This window comes from Zingiber officinale, chromosome 3A (assembly GCF_018446385.1).
Source record: "Zingiber officinale cultivar Zhangliang chromosome 3A, Zo_v1.1, whole genome shotgun sequence".
Classification (NCBI taxonomy): Eukaryota; Viridiplantae; Streptophyta; class Magnoliopsida; order Zingiberales; family Zingiberaceae; genus Zingiber; species Zingiber officinale.
The window spans coordinates 46,288,271-46,301,614 of NC_055990.1; the positions used below are offsets into that span (position 1 = coordinate 46,288,271).

A 13,344-nucleotide genomic window follows, 5' to 3' on the forward strand; every position below is an offset into this window, starting at 1 on the left:
CAAACAATCACCTCGTGCTTGGTTTGAGAAGTTCTCTATAGTGATTACTTCGCCTGGTTTTCATCCTAGTAATTATGATTCAGCATTGTTTGTCAGGTGTACGAGTGCAGGTCGTATTCTTTTATCATTATATGTTGATGATATGATTATTACTGATGATGATTCTGATAGAATTGTTTCCTTAAAGTCTAAGTTGGCTCGTTGTTTTGCTATGAAAGACTTGGGTATACTACGCTACTTTCTAGGCATTGAAGTTGTTTATTCGCCGAAAGATTATCTTTTATCTCAGTCAAAGTATATATCTGATCTGTTTGAGCGTGTTCGTGTTACTGATAATAGAATCATTGATACTCCTATTGAGACTAATGCTCGGTATTCTCTGTCTGATGACTTACTTTTGCCAGATCTTAATTTGTACAGAACTATTGTTGGAAGCTTGGTTTATCTCATCATGACTCGTCCAAATATTGCGTATTTGTTCATGTGATTAGTCAATTTGTCGTTGCATCAACTACAGTTCATTGGGTTGTTGTTCTTCGTATTCTCAAGTATCTTCGGGGCACTCAATTTCAAAGTCTTTTATTTCCTTCTACTTCATCTCTTGAGCTATGTGCATACTCTGATGCGGATTGGGCTGGTGATCCTACGAATCACAAATCTACCACTAGCTTCTACATTTTTCTTGGTGATTCCCTTATTTTTGAAGAGTAAAAAGCAAGATGTTATTTTAGATCTTCCACAGAAGATGAATATCGTCTATGAGCTCAACTACTTGCAAGATAGTTTGGTTGCGTTTGTTGCTTGCGGATATGAGTATCTCTTTTCATCAACCTGCTCCGTTATATTATGATAATCAGAGTGTTATTCAAATTACACGCAATTCAATTTTTCATGAGCGAACGAAACATATTGAAATTGATTGTCACATTACTCGTCATCATCTTCAGATTAGCACTATCATATTGTCTTTTATTCCTTCAAAGCTACATATTGCTAATATGTTTACCAAGTCACATTCCGCTTCACGCTTCCATTTCTTATTTGACAAACTCTTAATACTTCTCACTGTAACATCATGAATTTGAGAGGATATTAGATTATATTTATTTATTTGTTTATACGTTTTAGGACAATTTGATTTTTTTCCCTTTTATATTTAGAATTTAAGGATTCTTAACTTAAATATATATATATATATATATAAAAGATTTTATACTCTGTATTTCTATACTTTAATTTTAGATTCAATAATATGATTAATTTTTTCTTTTCTTAATTTCTACCCATAAGGCTCGTAGTTATCTCAAGTCACATATGTTACTTATACGAACTGCAAGTTCATCACAAAAACAAGATAGTTTATTTTTTTTTAAAAAAAAAAAAGGTAATGTATCTTATAATTATTTAGGGGTTCTCACTTGATTTTCCCAGAACATATAATCAAAGCTTCATCGAGTTTCCTAATAACTCTTCTAAAATGTTATTATTGTTAAGCCAAATATGAGATTTTCGTCCTCTTATAAGATGAAAACTTATTATTCTTCGTGTTTCGTGAATTACACGTTATTTATTTCATTTTGACAGTTTAGGTTAAAAATTATTAAATAATATAATATATTTATAATTCTTAAAAACTCGGAGGTTCTAAATAACTATTACAAGTTTTTTTAAAAAAAATCAGAAATAATTAAAACATGAATCAATTGTTAAAGTTTTACAAATATATAATAATGAAAGACTAAAGATTAAATTGTGCTCCTTATTAATTCTCGCATTCCATAGATAATCAATGGAAGTCAAGTTTGATCGGGTTAGGTCAAGCTTGGGTTAGCTCCAAGCTAAGCATATTGTCTGCCTAAACTTAAGTGACCGACAAAGGATCGTCAAAGAAGATTGATTTTGTACGCTCAACACTTGCGAGTTCAGTAGTAGACTTAAGAAGTTTTGTTGTGAATTCGATGCTCATAAGGGTGCCTAGCAATATCGATATGGGTATTATTTCACGTACAATGACAATTAGGATTTTTTGTGAACCTTAATTTAGCTAAGATGTGATTTGGGCAAAACCAAATTCGTCTCTCATGGAGGCAATTTTTTTTTAATACTTTTTATAATATCTATTAATTTTTAAATTATAAGTTACGTTTTAGTATTAATTTGTATCTTCAAAACTAATTTTTTTTTAAACATTATGAGTTTTTAAATACTCTAGGAAATATTCATATTTTTATCTAAGAATTCATTTTCAGAAAAAATAAATCAGTTTGCTCTTATTTATATCTATTTTCAAAGTGCAAGACTATTCTTAAATCAATTGATGCCTTTGAAATTAAAGATTTTGTTCATTATTATGAGCTTCTAGACATGATTTAAAGAAAAACATTAATGTTTTCTTATATAAACAAATATTTCGATAACTCGAGTTATTTCATAAATTGATTTTCCCTCAATTTATCTTTGTTTTTCAATATGTTGTTTTGAAGTGAGACTTGTAAAATTAAAGATCGAGTTATCGTCTAGAAATTTAATTATATTATACATCATTATTATCGTTATCTGTCTGTACATATTTATATAAATTTTTGGTGAATCACGTCTGCTCGTCTCACTTCGAAATAAAAGATCGAAATTTTCTCTTTAATACACAAATCAATAAAATCAATTAATTCCAGGCAAATCATTTAAACACTATACATGGATCTCGGCCACAACGAACAGCAATGAATATAATACACGAAGGTACGTGTGTGTGTGTTGCTTGGAAGCTCCTCCCTCAGCGAAGTGTTTCAGTAATTCCATGTCTTTGCCAATGTCCGCCAATCTTTACAAAGAATAGATCCTCTCCTCTCCTCTCCTCTCCTCTCCTTCCTTTCTTATTTTCCTCAAATCAAACATAAGCTCCACTTCTCCTCCTTGACTTCGGTTGACGTTCAGAGTTTTCCTTTTTCATCATGGCCACGAACTCGTCGTAGTTAATTCTTCCATCCTGTGTTGCAAGTTAAAACCCACAACATCAAATTAAAAACAAAAAGAATGAATGACTGAATGAATTCATGGTGGGGAAGCTATATAATTAAATTTAGGCACTTAGCTTTGTTGTTATATTTACTTACATTGTCTGAATCAGCTTCAGAAATAATATCCTTGATTTCCTTCCCATCGTACATTCCCTTCTCTTTCAGTGCCTGCTCGAGTTCTTCCTTTGTAATGAAACTATATTGAAGACGACGTTAGATGTCATGTCGCTCAATTCCATGGAATTGAAATGAGTTTGTACTCGATCTCACCCGCTATTATCTTTATCGAAGAATTGAAATGCTGTGTAGAGATGCTCTTCTCTGTCCATCCGGTTCATGTGAATAGTTGCAGTGATGAATTCTTCATAATCGATAGTTCCATTTCCATCCGCATCAGCCTGCACGAAGTATCATCGTGATAGTCAGGATTTCTTAGTTTCATTCTACAAGAAGTACTATTGATCGGTGAATTTGTACAGCTTACAGCTTCCATCAACAATGTGAGTTCTCTCTCTGAGAGCTTTGCTCCTTGATCGGCAAGACCTTTCCTCAATTCTTCTAGTGTTATCGATCCGCTATTGTCAGAGTCCATACTCTTGAACATCTCACTCAGTTCACTTATCTCTTCCTCTGATAGACAGCCGGCTATTACCTTCAGAAACCAAAACCATGTAGGAATATAATTAATTAAGAACAATTCAAAAGGATGCGTACATCTCTATGTATAAATATCTATACATGCATATAGTTTTTGTTTACCTTCAATGCGGCTTTCTTGAACTTGTTCATCGCTCGGAATTGTTTTAACCTATTCAGAACATTGATATCGAGTGGAGTATCAGGTGCATCTCCGTCTTCCTTGATCCAAGGATGGTCTGCCATGGATATATAGGGAAAAAAAAAAGAATAATCAGAAGAAAATATCAGGGTAACTGGAGCACCAGAAAGGTAAATTTACTCACTTAGAACTTCCATAGCTGTTAATCTCTTCTTCGGATCTGACATTAGCATCTTCCTCACAAGATCTTTTGCACCAGACGAGATGTTGGGCCACGGATCGCATGCAAAATCAATGTCTCCTCGCAGAATGGCATTGAAGATCCCTCGTTCTGTCTCTGGTGGAATAAACGTTAAAGATCATGCAGGTTAGCAGCATGTACGTATATTTAATTTGAGCACTGCAAAAACAAATCAGGAAGAAGTTTACCAGCCCAGAAGGGAGGAGATCCACTGAGGAAAATATAAAGCATCACCCCAGTGCTCCAAATATCAGCTTTTTGGCTGTATCTTCGCTTTAAGACTTCAGGTGCGATGTAATATGCGCTGCCAACTATGTCTCTGAATACCTCTCCTGTGCAAAAGTAGCTACACGATGTATTAATCGGGAAAGGTTTGTGACCCTTCAATCTTAGATATGTCGATGAATTCCTAACCTTCCTTGAAGAAGACAGAGAGGCCGAAGTCGGTGGCCTTGAGCGGGGCATCCTCGTCCTGGTTCAACAAGAGGAAGTTCTCCGGCTTGAGGTCCCTGTGCATCACCCCCATCGAGTGGCAGGTCTGCACAATCTGCACGATGGTCCTTATAAGCGCCGCCGCCGCCCGCTCGGTGTAGTGCCCCCTGGCGATGATGCGGTCGAAGAGCTCGCCGCCGGCGCACAGCTCCATGACGAGGTGCACCGAATGCTTGTCCTCGTAGGCGCCCTTCAGCTCCACGATGTAGCCAGACTGGCCGGAGAGGTGGCGCATGATCACCACCTCCCGCCGCACGTCCTCGATGTCCTCCACGTCGATGAGCTTGCGCTTGGCGATGGTCTTGCAGGCGAACTGCTCCCCGGTGTCCCTGCGGGTGGCGAGGTAGGTTACGCCGAACTGGCCGCGGCCCAGCTCCTTGCCGATCTCGTACGTGTCATGGATGTCCTCCATCGGCTGGCCCAGCACGAAGCCCAGGGCGGCGGGATTCGGTGGAGCTTGTGGCTGCGGCTGTCGTTGCTGTTGCGGTGCGGCTGCCGTGGGGTTGGCATTGGGAGTGGTGTCGGTGCCGTGATTGGTGCGAGGCGCAGAAGTGGGTGGGGGGGAGGTGGAGGGCGGTGGAGAAACGGGATGGCGATGGGACTTTCTCTTGTTGCCATGGGAGAAGCAATTGCCCATCGTGAAGCCGAAAATCGGAGAAGAGAAGGAAGAGAGAGGAGAGTGAGATTTGCGATGGAGAAAGGAGCGTCCATGGAGATATGGATGGCGCGGCGCAACTGGAGAAGGGGAGCTGCAAAGGGGGAGGAAGCGGGAAGAGAGGATACGAGAGATTGGCGGGAAGCGACAGATTTTGGCTATTAAAATAGCCAACTTTGCCGTTTTTGTGTTTAACACAACCACCAATTTGTACCAGAATTCCCCGGTAAATCCATAAGTGTTGCATCAACCTGTTGTTGCAGTAGTTAAGTACCGTTGTGATAAATAAGCGTATGCTCTATTTATGTATGTAGTAATAATTTACATCAAGCACTCAATAAATAAGTAACCAACAGAATATAAAATTGTTATAACCAAAAACAAAGATCAGAAATTTTTTTACTAAGATAATTAAGGCACATTATTTGTCACGTTGCATTTTCACAAAGACGAATGAATTAACCGTGAAAAACACAATTCTGATGAAGTAAAATATTTATGGAAAATGTTTTTTGTTTTTTTTTTTTGGTCACTGCTATGTGATTGTTGATGACTTGTACACTGTTATCACATGACCTATTAAACTCAAACTGGTAACAAGAAAGAAAAAAGATAACCCAAACGTAAATTACTTTTACGTACACAAGATCTTCATTCAACAAGAGCTACTAAAAGCTATAGGCCAAAACGCTTAATATTTTGGAACTGATGGATCAGCTTTGACAGAATAAGCATGAATTCCTCCAGCTACATTGAAGACCTTTTTGAATCCCTGCAAGAAACAGGGACACGAGACAAATTTTCATCAACATGAACATGCCGTAAAGATAATAAAACATGCGTGTTACTATAAAAAGAAACTTAATGTCCAAAAAATCACAAACAAATTGATGAAAACCAATGTGTTAAAATGGAAGGTAATGGCTTTTGATGCATGGGTTACCTGCGTCTGTAGCCACTGGGCTACTTGAAGAGACCGCACACCATGGTGACACTGCCATTCAGAATGATCAATTTGAGTGACCAAGAAAAACAAGAAAAGAATTCAACTCAAGCACAAAATTTTAAGGACAAAAATGGACATGAATTTTATGAATATAAATATAGAATAACACACTGATGTATACTGCATGCCATTGGTATCAATGTAACTGTGTTCATTCATATTTTTCTAAATGCTGGTGCAAACATTGGATTCACAATAAGCAAATTTTAAAGCATCGCTACTACCAGAACATAAGTGTCCTTTTGAGGATCAAACTCTTCAGTTATTAATGATCCCCATGTTCCGAACTGGCGGAGTGGAAGAACCTTGAAGCCAGGCAGAGAAGCTTGAGCTCTGTCATCCACAATCAACAAATGTCAAGCATGTAGAGAAACCATAAAATATGTATACATATTAATGGAACTGAATGCTAGCGAAAGGTAATCTCTTCCTCTTATTATCAATGGCCATAAGGGTTGCATCTCAAAGTCTGAATGCATCGAAGACTTGCAAGGAACACAAACAAAGCATAGGATTGAAAGCCTTGGGATAATTGTGAAGTTTGTCTCCTAGTAGAATTGCTCTCCAAGATGGCAGAGTAGCATTTAAGCTAGATCTCTGAAAAAAAATATGTTTGAATAAGCTTAGTCCAAACTTAGTTCACTAAAAAGCATCACCCTGTTAATTTCCACGTGTTTACACAATTGCATATATCTAATCTACTTAGGCTTGATCCATGAAGTCCAAGATGAACATTGAGATCAGATATCAAATTAATGTACAATCATAGCCTCAATCCTGTCCTCTATCAAACTTCAGCTAAATTCACTGCCTTGCCCAGAGTGAGAGTATCTTCAGCTTCTGAAACATTTTACTAAGAGATGTGGGAGATATGGATCTGCCAGAAAACTGTACCAATCCACATAAATCCAGAATATCTAAGCCTTGTTGCACACCATATGTGAGAACCTGAAGTTCATGTCAAATGTCTTGAAATTTTATCATAATTTCTGGATCAAATTTGTGAAAGATATTAGTAGACACATGGTGGCAGCAGAAGCAGCAACAGTTAATTGTGGGAAGAAGACCTTGTCTTGTTTAGTTTTCGTGCTCCAAAGGTAAGGTCTTCTCTGCTTGTAGTTTTGTTTGAGGAGATATTTATTTGGATGGCAAATTTTCTTTAACTTATATTGTTCCAATGCATATGCTGATGCTCAGTTTATGTTTACTTCCATCAACAAGAAAATTTTGGGACCCTAGATTTTTTGGAACTCCAGGGCAAAGGATTGGAGCTTTCCAACAGGCTGCCTGCAGTGGTGAGTGAGTCAGGGATCTTGATAACAACCCAACACATTGGTTGTGTCAAGGGGCCATCATTGATCAATATTGTTCAAAGAGGGCAGTGATTCAGTGAATCCAGGGCCGAAAATGGAGTTGTTTCATGGATTAGAATTCAGTGAAAGCTTAACAAAGCTTACGGATTCTAAACTTTGAAGCAAAGGGAGGTTTAATTAGAAATATGAATCTGTCTCATGTACATAACAAGAGGGTATTCTAAGTTCTGACATTCTAAGATCTAAATTACTTGCTTATAGGCTATAGAGTAAGCTCACTGTCATCACGGAAAATTTATATTGTTGCTGACAGTGGCTCACTTAAGTCATTGAACAAAAGAGAAATATAATCAGTAATCCCTAATTCTTAATAACAGTGATTGTGAAGATATTGATCATACAAACGCAAGTTATTCTCATCATCCTAATTCTTAATAACAGTGATTGTGAAGATCTTGATTGTCCAAATGCAAGTTATTGTCATCATCTTAAATTCTTGCTTGTCCTACATCTTAAATGTCGTGATAAGATTTTGAAAAAAAAAAATGACCACGATATCTAAGCCTTGGGACGTATCATGTGATTTTCTTCTTAAAAAAAGTATAAAATGATTGATAAAATTGTCAAAAGATAGATTATGTGTTGTCGTATTTTCCTTCAGTTTATGGGGATTTTTCGTCCCTTTGGAATAAGTTCCCTATTTGTGGGCTGCAACAAGTACTACTATGTTCATGATACTAGATGGCCTAAACTCTAAAACTTGAATAGCAACTTTCAATTAATCCAAGTATTGTTCGATCTGGTCCCCTCAGGACGTCTAATGTCTAGCGCATGAGGTGCTATCACCATGAGGTCTAGGGTTCAAATCTCAGCATAGCCAAGGTAAATGTCTCCCTCATGCGCTAGTCATTATTCCAAAGGCTAATAGCCACCCGTGATTTATTTATCTCCTCCATATTGGCCCTAGGACGGATTGGCGGGGGGTGCTAGGGTGAGCATAGTCGCGTTTTGCCACCAAGTATTGTTCGATCTGGAAACACAAATAAATATCATAAATATCTTTTAACACCCAATAAGTACTTTCACATTATATGAAAGGTAGACACAAGACTAAAAGCTCATCTAACATGTGGAAGATATAGACATCTCCATAATGTAATTTATGGTCAGATATGGAGTGTGATTAAATTGCAAAAAGGGATTCCATCAAATGTCTTGAATCATCTTCATTATTTTGTTCCAGTCTCCCAGATATCTATATAAACACAAAGTCTTAGAATCCATTGGCAGGCTAGACAACTATCTGGAACCGACTTGTTGAATAGGTCGATAGAACTATGTTAGCTTGAAAATGATGAACTACCAATGTGCTCTCAAAAACAATGGAAGTAAATCGCCTAATGATGGTAAATTCTAGAACTTAATAGAACTAATGGTGTCTATATTTTGATAACAGATACAATATTTAAGTGAAGAAACCTTTAAGTCTAATAACATTCCAAGAAAAACAATTGCTAACCATGAGAACTCATATCAGTTTAAATGCTTCAGAAGCTGCATGTGTATTTCTGCACTTCTTTTACCATGAACATATGTTTAACTAATGATACATGCACACTGAAATAGCAGCTTGGTTAATATTAACAAAAAGAAGTTTGCTCACACTTCCTCGGGTTCTCTAACATCTATCAACTGAGCTTCCTCAAAGAATCCTGGATCTTGCATTTTTGAATGAAGGTCTTCAGGGTTAATATCTTGCAGAATTGACTCTTCCCTAGGAATGGAAAACTTTGCAGGAAATTTATTCTGGCAAATATGTGAAATGTGAAAAGGTGAGAAACCACAAGATGCATGCAATTAATACCTCTCAGAAAGCACTTGCAAAAGGTGCCATCCATATTTAGTCTTACAGCGCACAACTTTGTTTAAAGGAGCATTAAATACAGCTTCCTCAAATTCAGGAACCTGGTCAGATTTCTCCAACTTAGTTAAAGCTTACAAGATACCATTGTTGCACTTCCATGAGAAAATAAATACTGCTATTAAGTGGACAAGAATGTTTTACCTCAGAAATTATAAAAGAAAAGATATTTTAGGAGATCATGATACAAGTAGAAAAATCACATGACCATAACAAGAACCCGTGAGAAAAGGAAAATCACACCACATAAATAAAATCACAAAACAAGAGGTTAATAAATTTAATAAAATAGCAAATGCGTAAACATTCCCAAAACAGTGCGTTTCATCTCTACCTTCCCTGTTCTGATAGAAAAGTAGTGTCATAAACTCTATCAGTTCTAGAATATTTTGCAAAGCATATCAAGAGTCTGAAACACAAAAATTCCATGTCCAAATAGAAGAAGCAGACTTAGTGAGTTTTCATTGCACTATTAGTGACTAACTTTTAATTTCTCTTTTGAATATTCACAGAAATGCTATCAATAAAAGGTTTGCACACTAAAAAGACTTTGGGAGCACAGAGGAATCAATACCTGAAAAGTTAGTTGATAACAACATTCATCAGAATATTGACGAGGAATTATGAACACCACATCCAAGAATATAACAGAAGAATGACACTTCACCTTCATAACAATTAGGCTGATTTTCGAAATAAGCATCAGATGTTTTGACTGAGTAGCTCTCATTAAAACTAATCAACACAATAAATAAAAATTGCAAAAGTACCGTTTGCCCTTTTCTTATCCATCCAAGCATCCCACCATTTTCCTTTGAGGGACACAAAGAGTACTCCACAGCTAAATCACTTAAATCCACCCCTGGAGAAAGACTAGAACATCACTTAAGTGCAATGATATAGAAATTAAGAAAGTTGTTCAGAAAAGTTGGTAAAATGAGAGATTGAAGATCAGAAATTCATATACAAATTGTAACTGCAAACGAAGTGTGAAATAAATCCAATGTCAAGGGTTCACTTGGTTTTGTAATGGCTACTATGAAATCAGACATGATGTTATGAAATGCTTAATGTCTAGGGGGGAATTCAACCATATCAAGTTGCAGTTTATCTCAGCTGGCTTTTTGCATACAAGAAACCATCTACACTCTCTCCCTATGGACCAGACGAGCTAAGCAGGCCCGGCCCAGAGGCAGGGCCATCCTGGGCGATTGCCCAGGGCCCCAACTTTGGGAGGGCCCATAAATATTAAATATTTATATAATATATATATATCTATATATATATATATATATATATATATATATATATATATATATATATATATATATAAATTATTTTAAAAATTAAGTTTTATAATTTTTCACTGTTGCACCTTGTCTTTCGCCGCCGCACAACCTCAACTTCTTGGAGGGGCCCACAACTTTTAACTTTTAAATGATTATATATATATATATATATATATATATATATATATATATATATATATATATATATATTTATTAATTGTTTTAAGAATTAAGTTTGGTAAACTGTTGTCTGATTTTTGTTTGCTCTCTTTTCTACTAGCGACTCCATGAGACCGCGACGGCATCACAGCGAGGCTGTGACTTTGCCACTTCTTTACACAGCTGCACCACCACCTCTGACACGTTGCTCCTGGAGGTTTTGAGCTTACGGTGCGGAGGTTTGCGAGTTGCGACGGTTGCGGACTGTCATCTACAGATCTACTCATCTTTTTCATCCACGTATAATTATTTTAATTGATTTAAATTATAGTTTTATTCAGTTTATTTAAATTATAGTTTTACAATTATTGTAATGAAAACATTTGGTGAAATGATAATATTTGAAAATATATTTGATTTTTTGTTTGATTCGAAAACATTAAAATCATTAGATAATAATGAGTTGAGAAAATATTGTATTAACATCCACTTTTACGCATGAAAATTTATTAGATGTTGAGTTAGATGATTTGTTTACGGAATTAAAAATATTACAAGTAACTTTACCAAATGAGATAATGTCAGCAATTGATATTTTTAATTTTATGAAAAATATAGATTGTTATCCAAATGTTGCAATTGCTTAGAAAATATTGTTAACTATGTCTGTTACCGTAAGATCAACTGAAAGGAGTTTCTCGAAATTAAAATTGTTAAGAATATACATGAGATTAATAATATCACAAAGAGATTGCATGGATTAACAATTTTATCTATTGAAAAAGAGATTTTAGAAAATCTTGAAATTAATAATATTATAGATGATTTTGCATCTAGAAAAACTAAAAGAAGTCATTATAAATAATTTTTACTTTATGAAAAAAAATTAAGGGTCTATTTTGATTGTTTCGCCCCGGGCCTCCTGATTGTTAGGACCGGGGCTGGAGCTAAGAATTTGCATATTAGAGGGTAGCTATCATTTCTCCATAGCATTCCTATTACCAAGGAATAACATAAAACAATACACTGTAAATTTCAGGCAAAAAAAAGTAAAAGCAAATTGGTTCGTCCTATTAAGTATTAAAAGAGAAATCATCTATTCAGATATTAGACACTATTGCAACACTTTTGAATATTACAAATCATTGTGCAAAAAAGGAAGTTAAAATGAAGAAAAACCTCCAGAAATTCGCTGCTGGAGCTCCAGCAAAAGCTTAAGGTTGTCTTCACCAACAAGTAGATGTTGTACCAAAAGCTCTTTATTCTCTCTTCCACTGATTCCAGCACTGAAACAAACTATGGATAAACAAAACATATCAATCCTAAAACCTCGCCATTTAATTAGCTGAGAAAGTCATATCGACTATAGAAACAAGCCATAAGAACAAACTTTTATTACTTGAATACAAGTAAAATAGAATTTTGGCACAATTAATCTCCTCCAGCCATAAAATAAATAAAAACACTTTTCTCTCAAAATCGTAGCTATCTAGCTATCTAGTTTTCATGTCAAAAGGGGGTTTAAAAATGGAAATGTATCAACCTCGACTTTGCAACCTGGGGGCGTCCGCCATGAACGAGCTCCACTTCACGGAGGAGGGAGAGGAGAAAGGAGAGATACGCAGGCGCTGTCTTGAGGAGAAAGAGGGTTTAGGATGGAAGGACCACTTGAAGGAAGGCGGTCTGGAAGAAGAGTCGATGGATGGCGCTCTGAGATTGTGCAAAACGAAGATCGGAGAAGCCAGGGAGCGAAGCGCTGACGCCATAGGTAAGCTTCGCATTGCGATATCATCAATCCGCTGCCGCCAGATCTCCGCAGATCTCTCCACGCCTGTATGGAGATGGCAGAATTCATCATGCGTGGATCCGAAGAAAAAAGGCATATGCGATTGCAGCCCAACTTTTCGGCCCAAATAAGTGCTATCTATTCTTGAGAACCCAACTTAATATACAATTTTTAGGAAATAATGGAAATCGCTTCTTGAGTTGGTTTACTTTTTACAAAATAAAATAGTTTTTTTTAAAAAAAAATAAAATACATATTTATTATATTTAATTTGTATTATTATAAATCAACACTCCTAATTAAACGGTAGTTAGAGCACCCACAATGAGATATTAAATGAGTGTTATAACATCCATTTAGCACCCCTTCTTCATTGTGAGTGGTATTATAATGCCCACTCATAAGAGAGAGGAGAGAGAGTGTTCAAAGATTTAAACACCCTCTCTCTTAATTTTTTAATATTTTTTTTTCTTTTTTAAATTATAAAATTTTTAATATTATTTAAAAAATTAATAAAAGGGATGAATAAGTGAATGATGGAGCCGATATTAATGTTAAAAGGGATGTCAGTAAAAGAGATATGTTGTTATAATGAATATGTGGTAGTGAGCCTCATATCTTTTGATGAGATGATAAATATTATAACTTATTAATGTTACGGATACTCTTATATTCTTTTCTTATCAT

General features: G+C 35.9%; 2 protein-coding genes across 2 annotated transcripts; both read right to left on the minus strand.

The window, feature by feature from the left end:
* Positions 1-2,880: 2,880 nt before the first annotated feature.
* On the minus strand, positions 2,881-4,961 carry LOC122053705 (calcium-dependent protein kinase 2-like). The gene is made up of 8 exons (XM_042615696.1): positions 4,451-4,961; positions 4,225-4,368; positions 3,980-4,132; positions 3,777-3,892; positions 3,502-3,669; positions 3,288-3,415; positions 3,114-3,213; positions 2,881-2,986 (listed from the first exon to the last, which is right to left on the minus strand). The coding sequence occupies exons 1-8, from the start codon at positions 4,938-4,940 to the stop codon at positions 2,888-2,890; spliced, it is 1,398 nt and encodes a 465-aa protein (XP_042471630.1). The 5' UTR covers positions 4,941-4,961; the 3' UTR covers positions 2,881-2,887.
* A 705-nt stretch (positions 4,962-5,666) lies between these two features.
* On the minus strand, positions 5,667-12,765 carry LOC122051840 (rhodanese-like/PpiC domain-containing protein 12, chloroplastic). Its single transcript, XM_042613142.1, has 8 exons — positions 12,415-12,765; positions 12,051-12,167; positions 10,194-10,285; positions 9,367-9,467; positions 9,166-9,276; positions 6,414-6,522; positions 6,127-6,177; positions 5,667-5,955 (listed from the first exon to the last, which is right to left on the minus strand). The coding sequence occupies exons 1-8, from the start codon at positions 12,752-12,754 to the stop codon at positions 5,875-5,877; spliced, it is 1,002 nt and encodes a 333-aa protein (XP_042469076.1). The 5' UTR covers positions 12,755-12,765; the 3' UTR covers positions 5,667-5,874.
* Between the last annotated feature and the right edge of the window lie 579 nt (positions 12,766-13,344).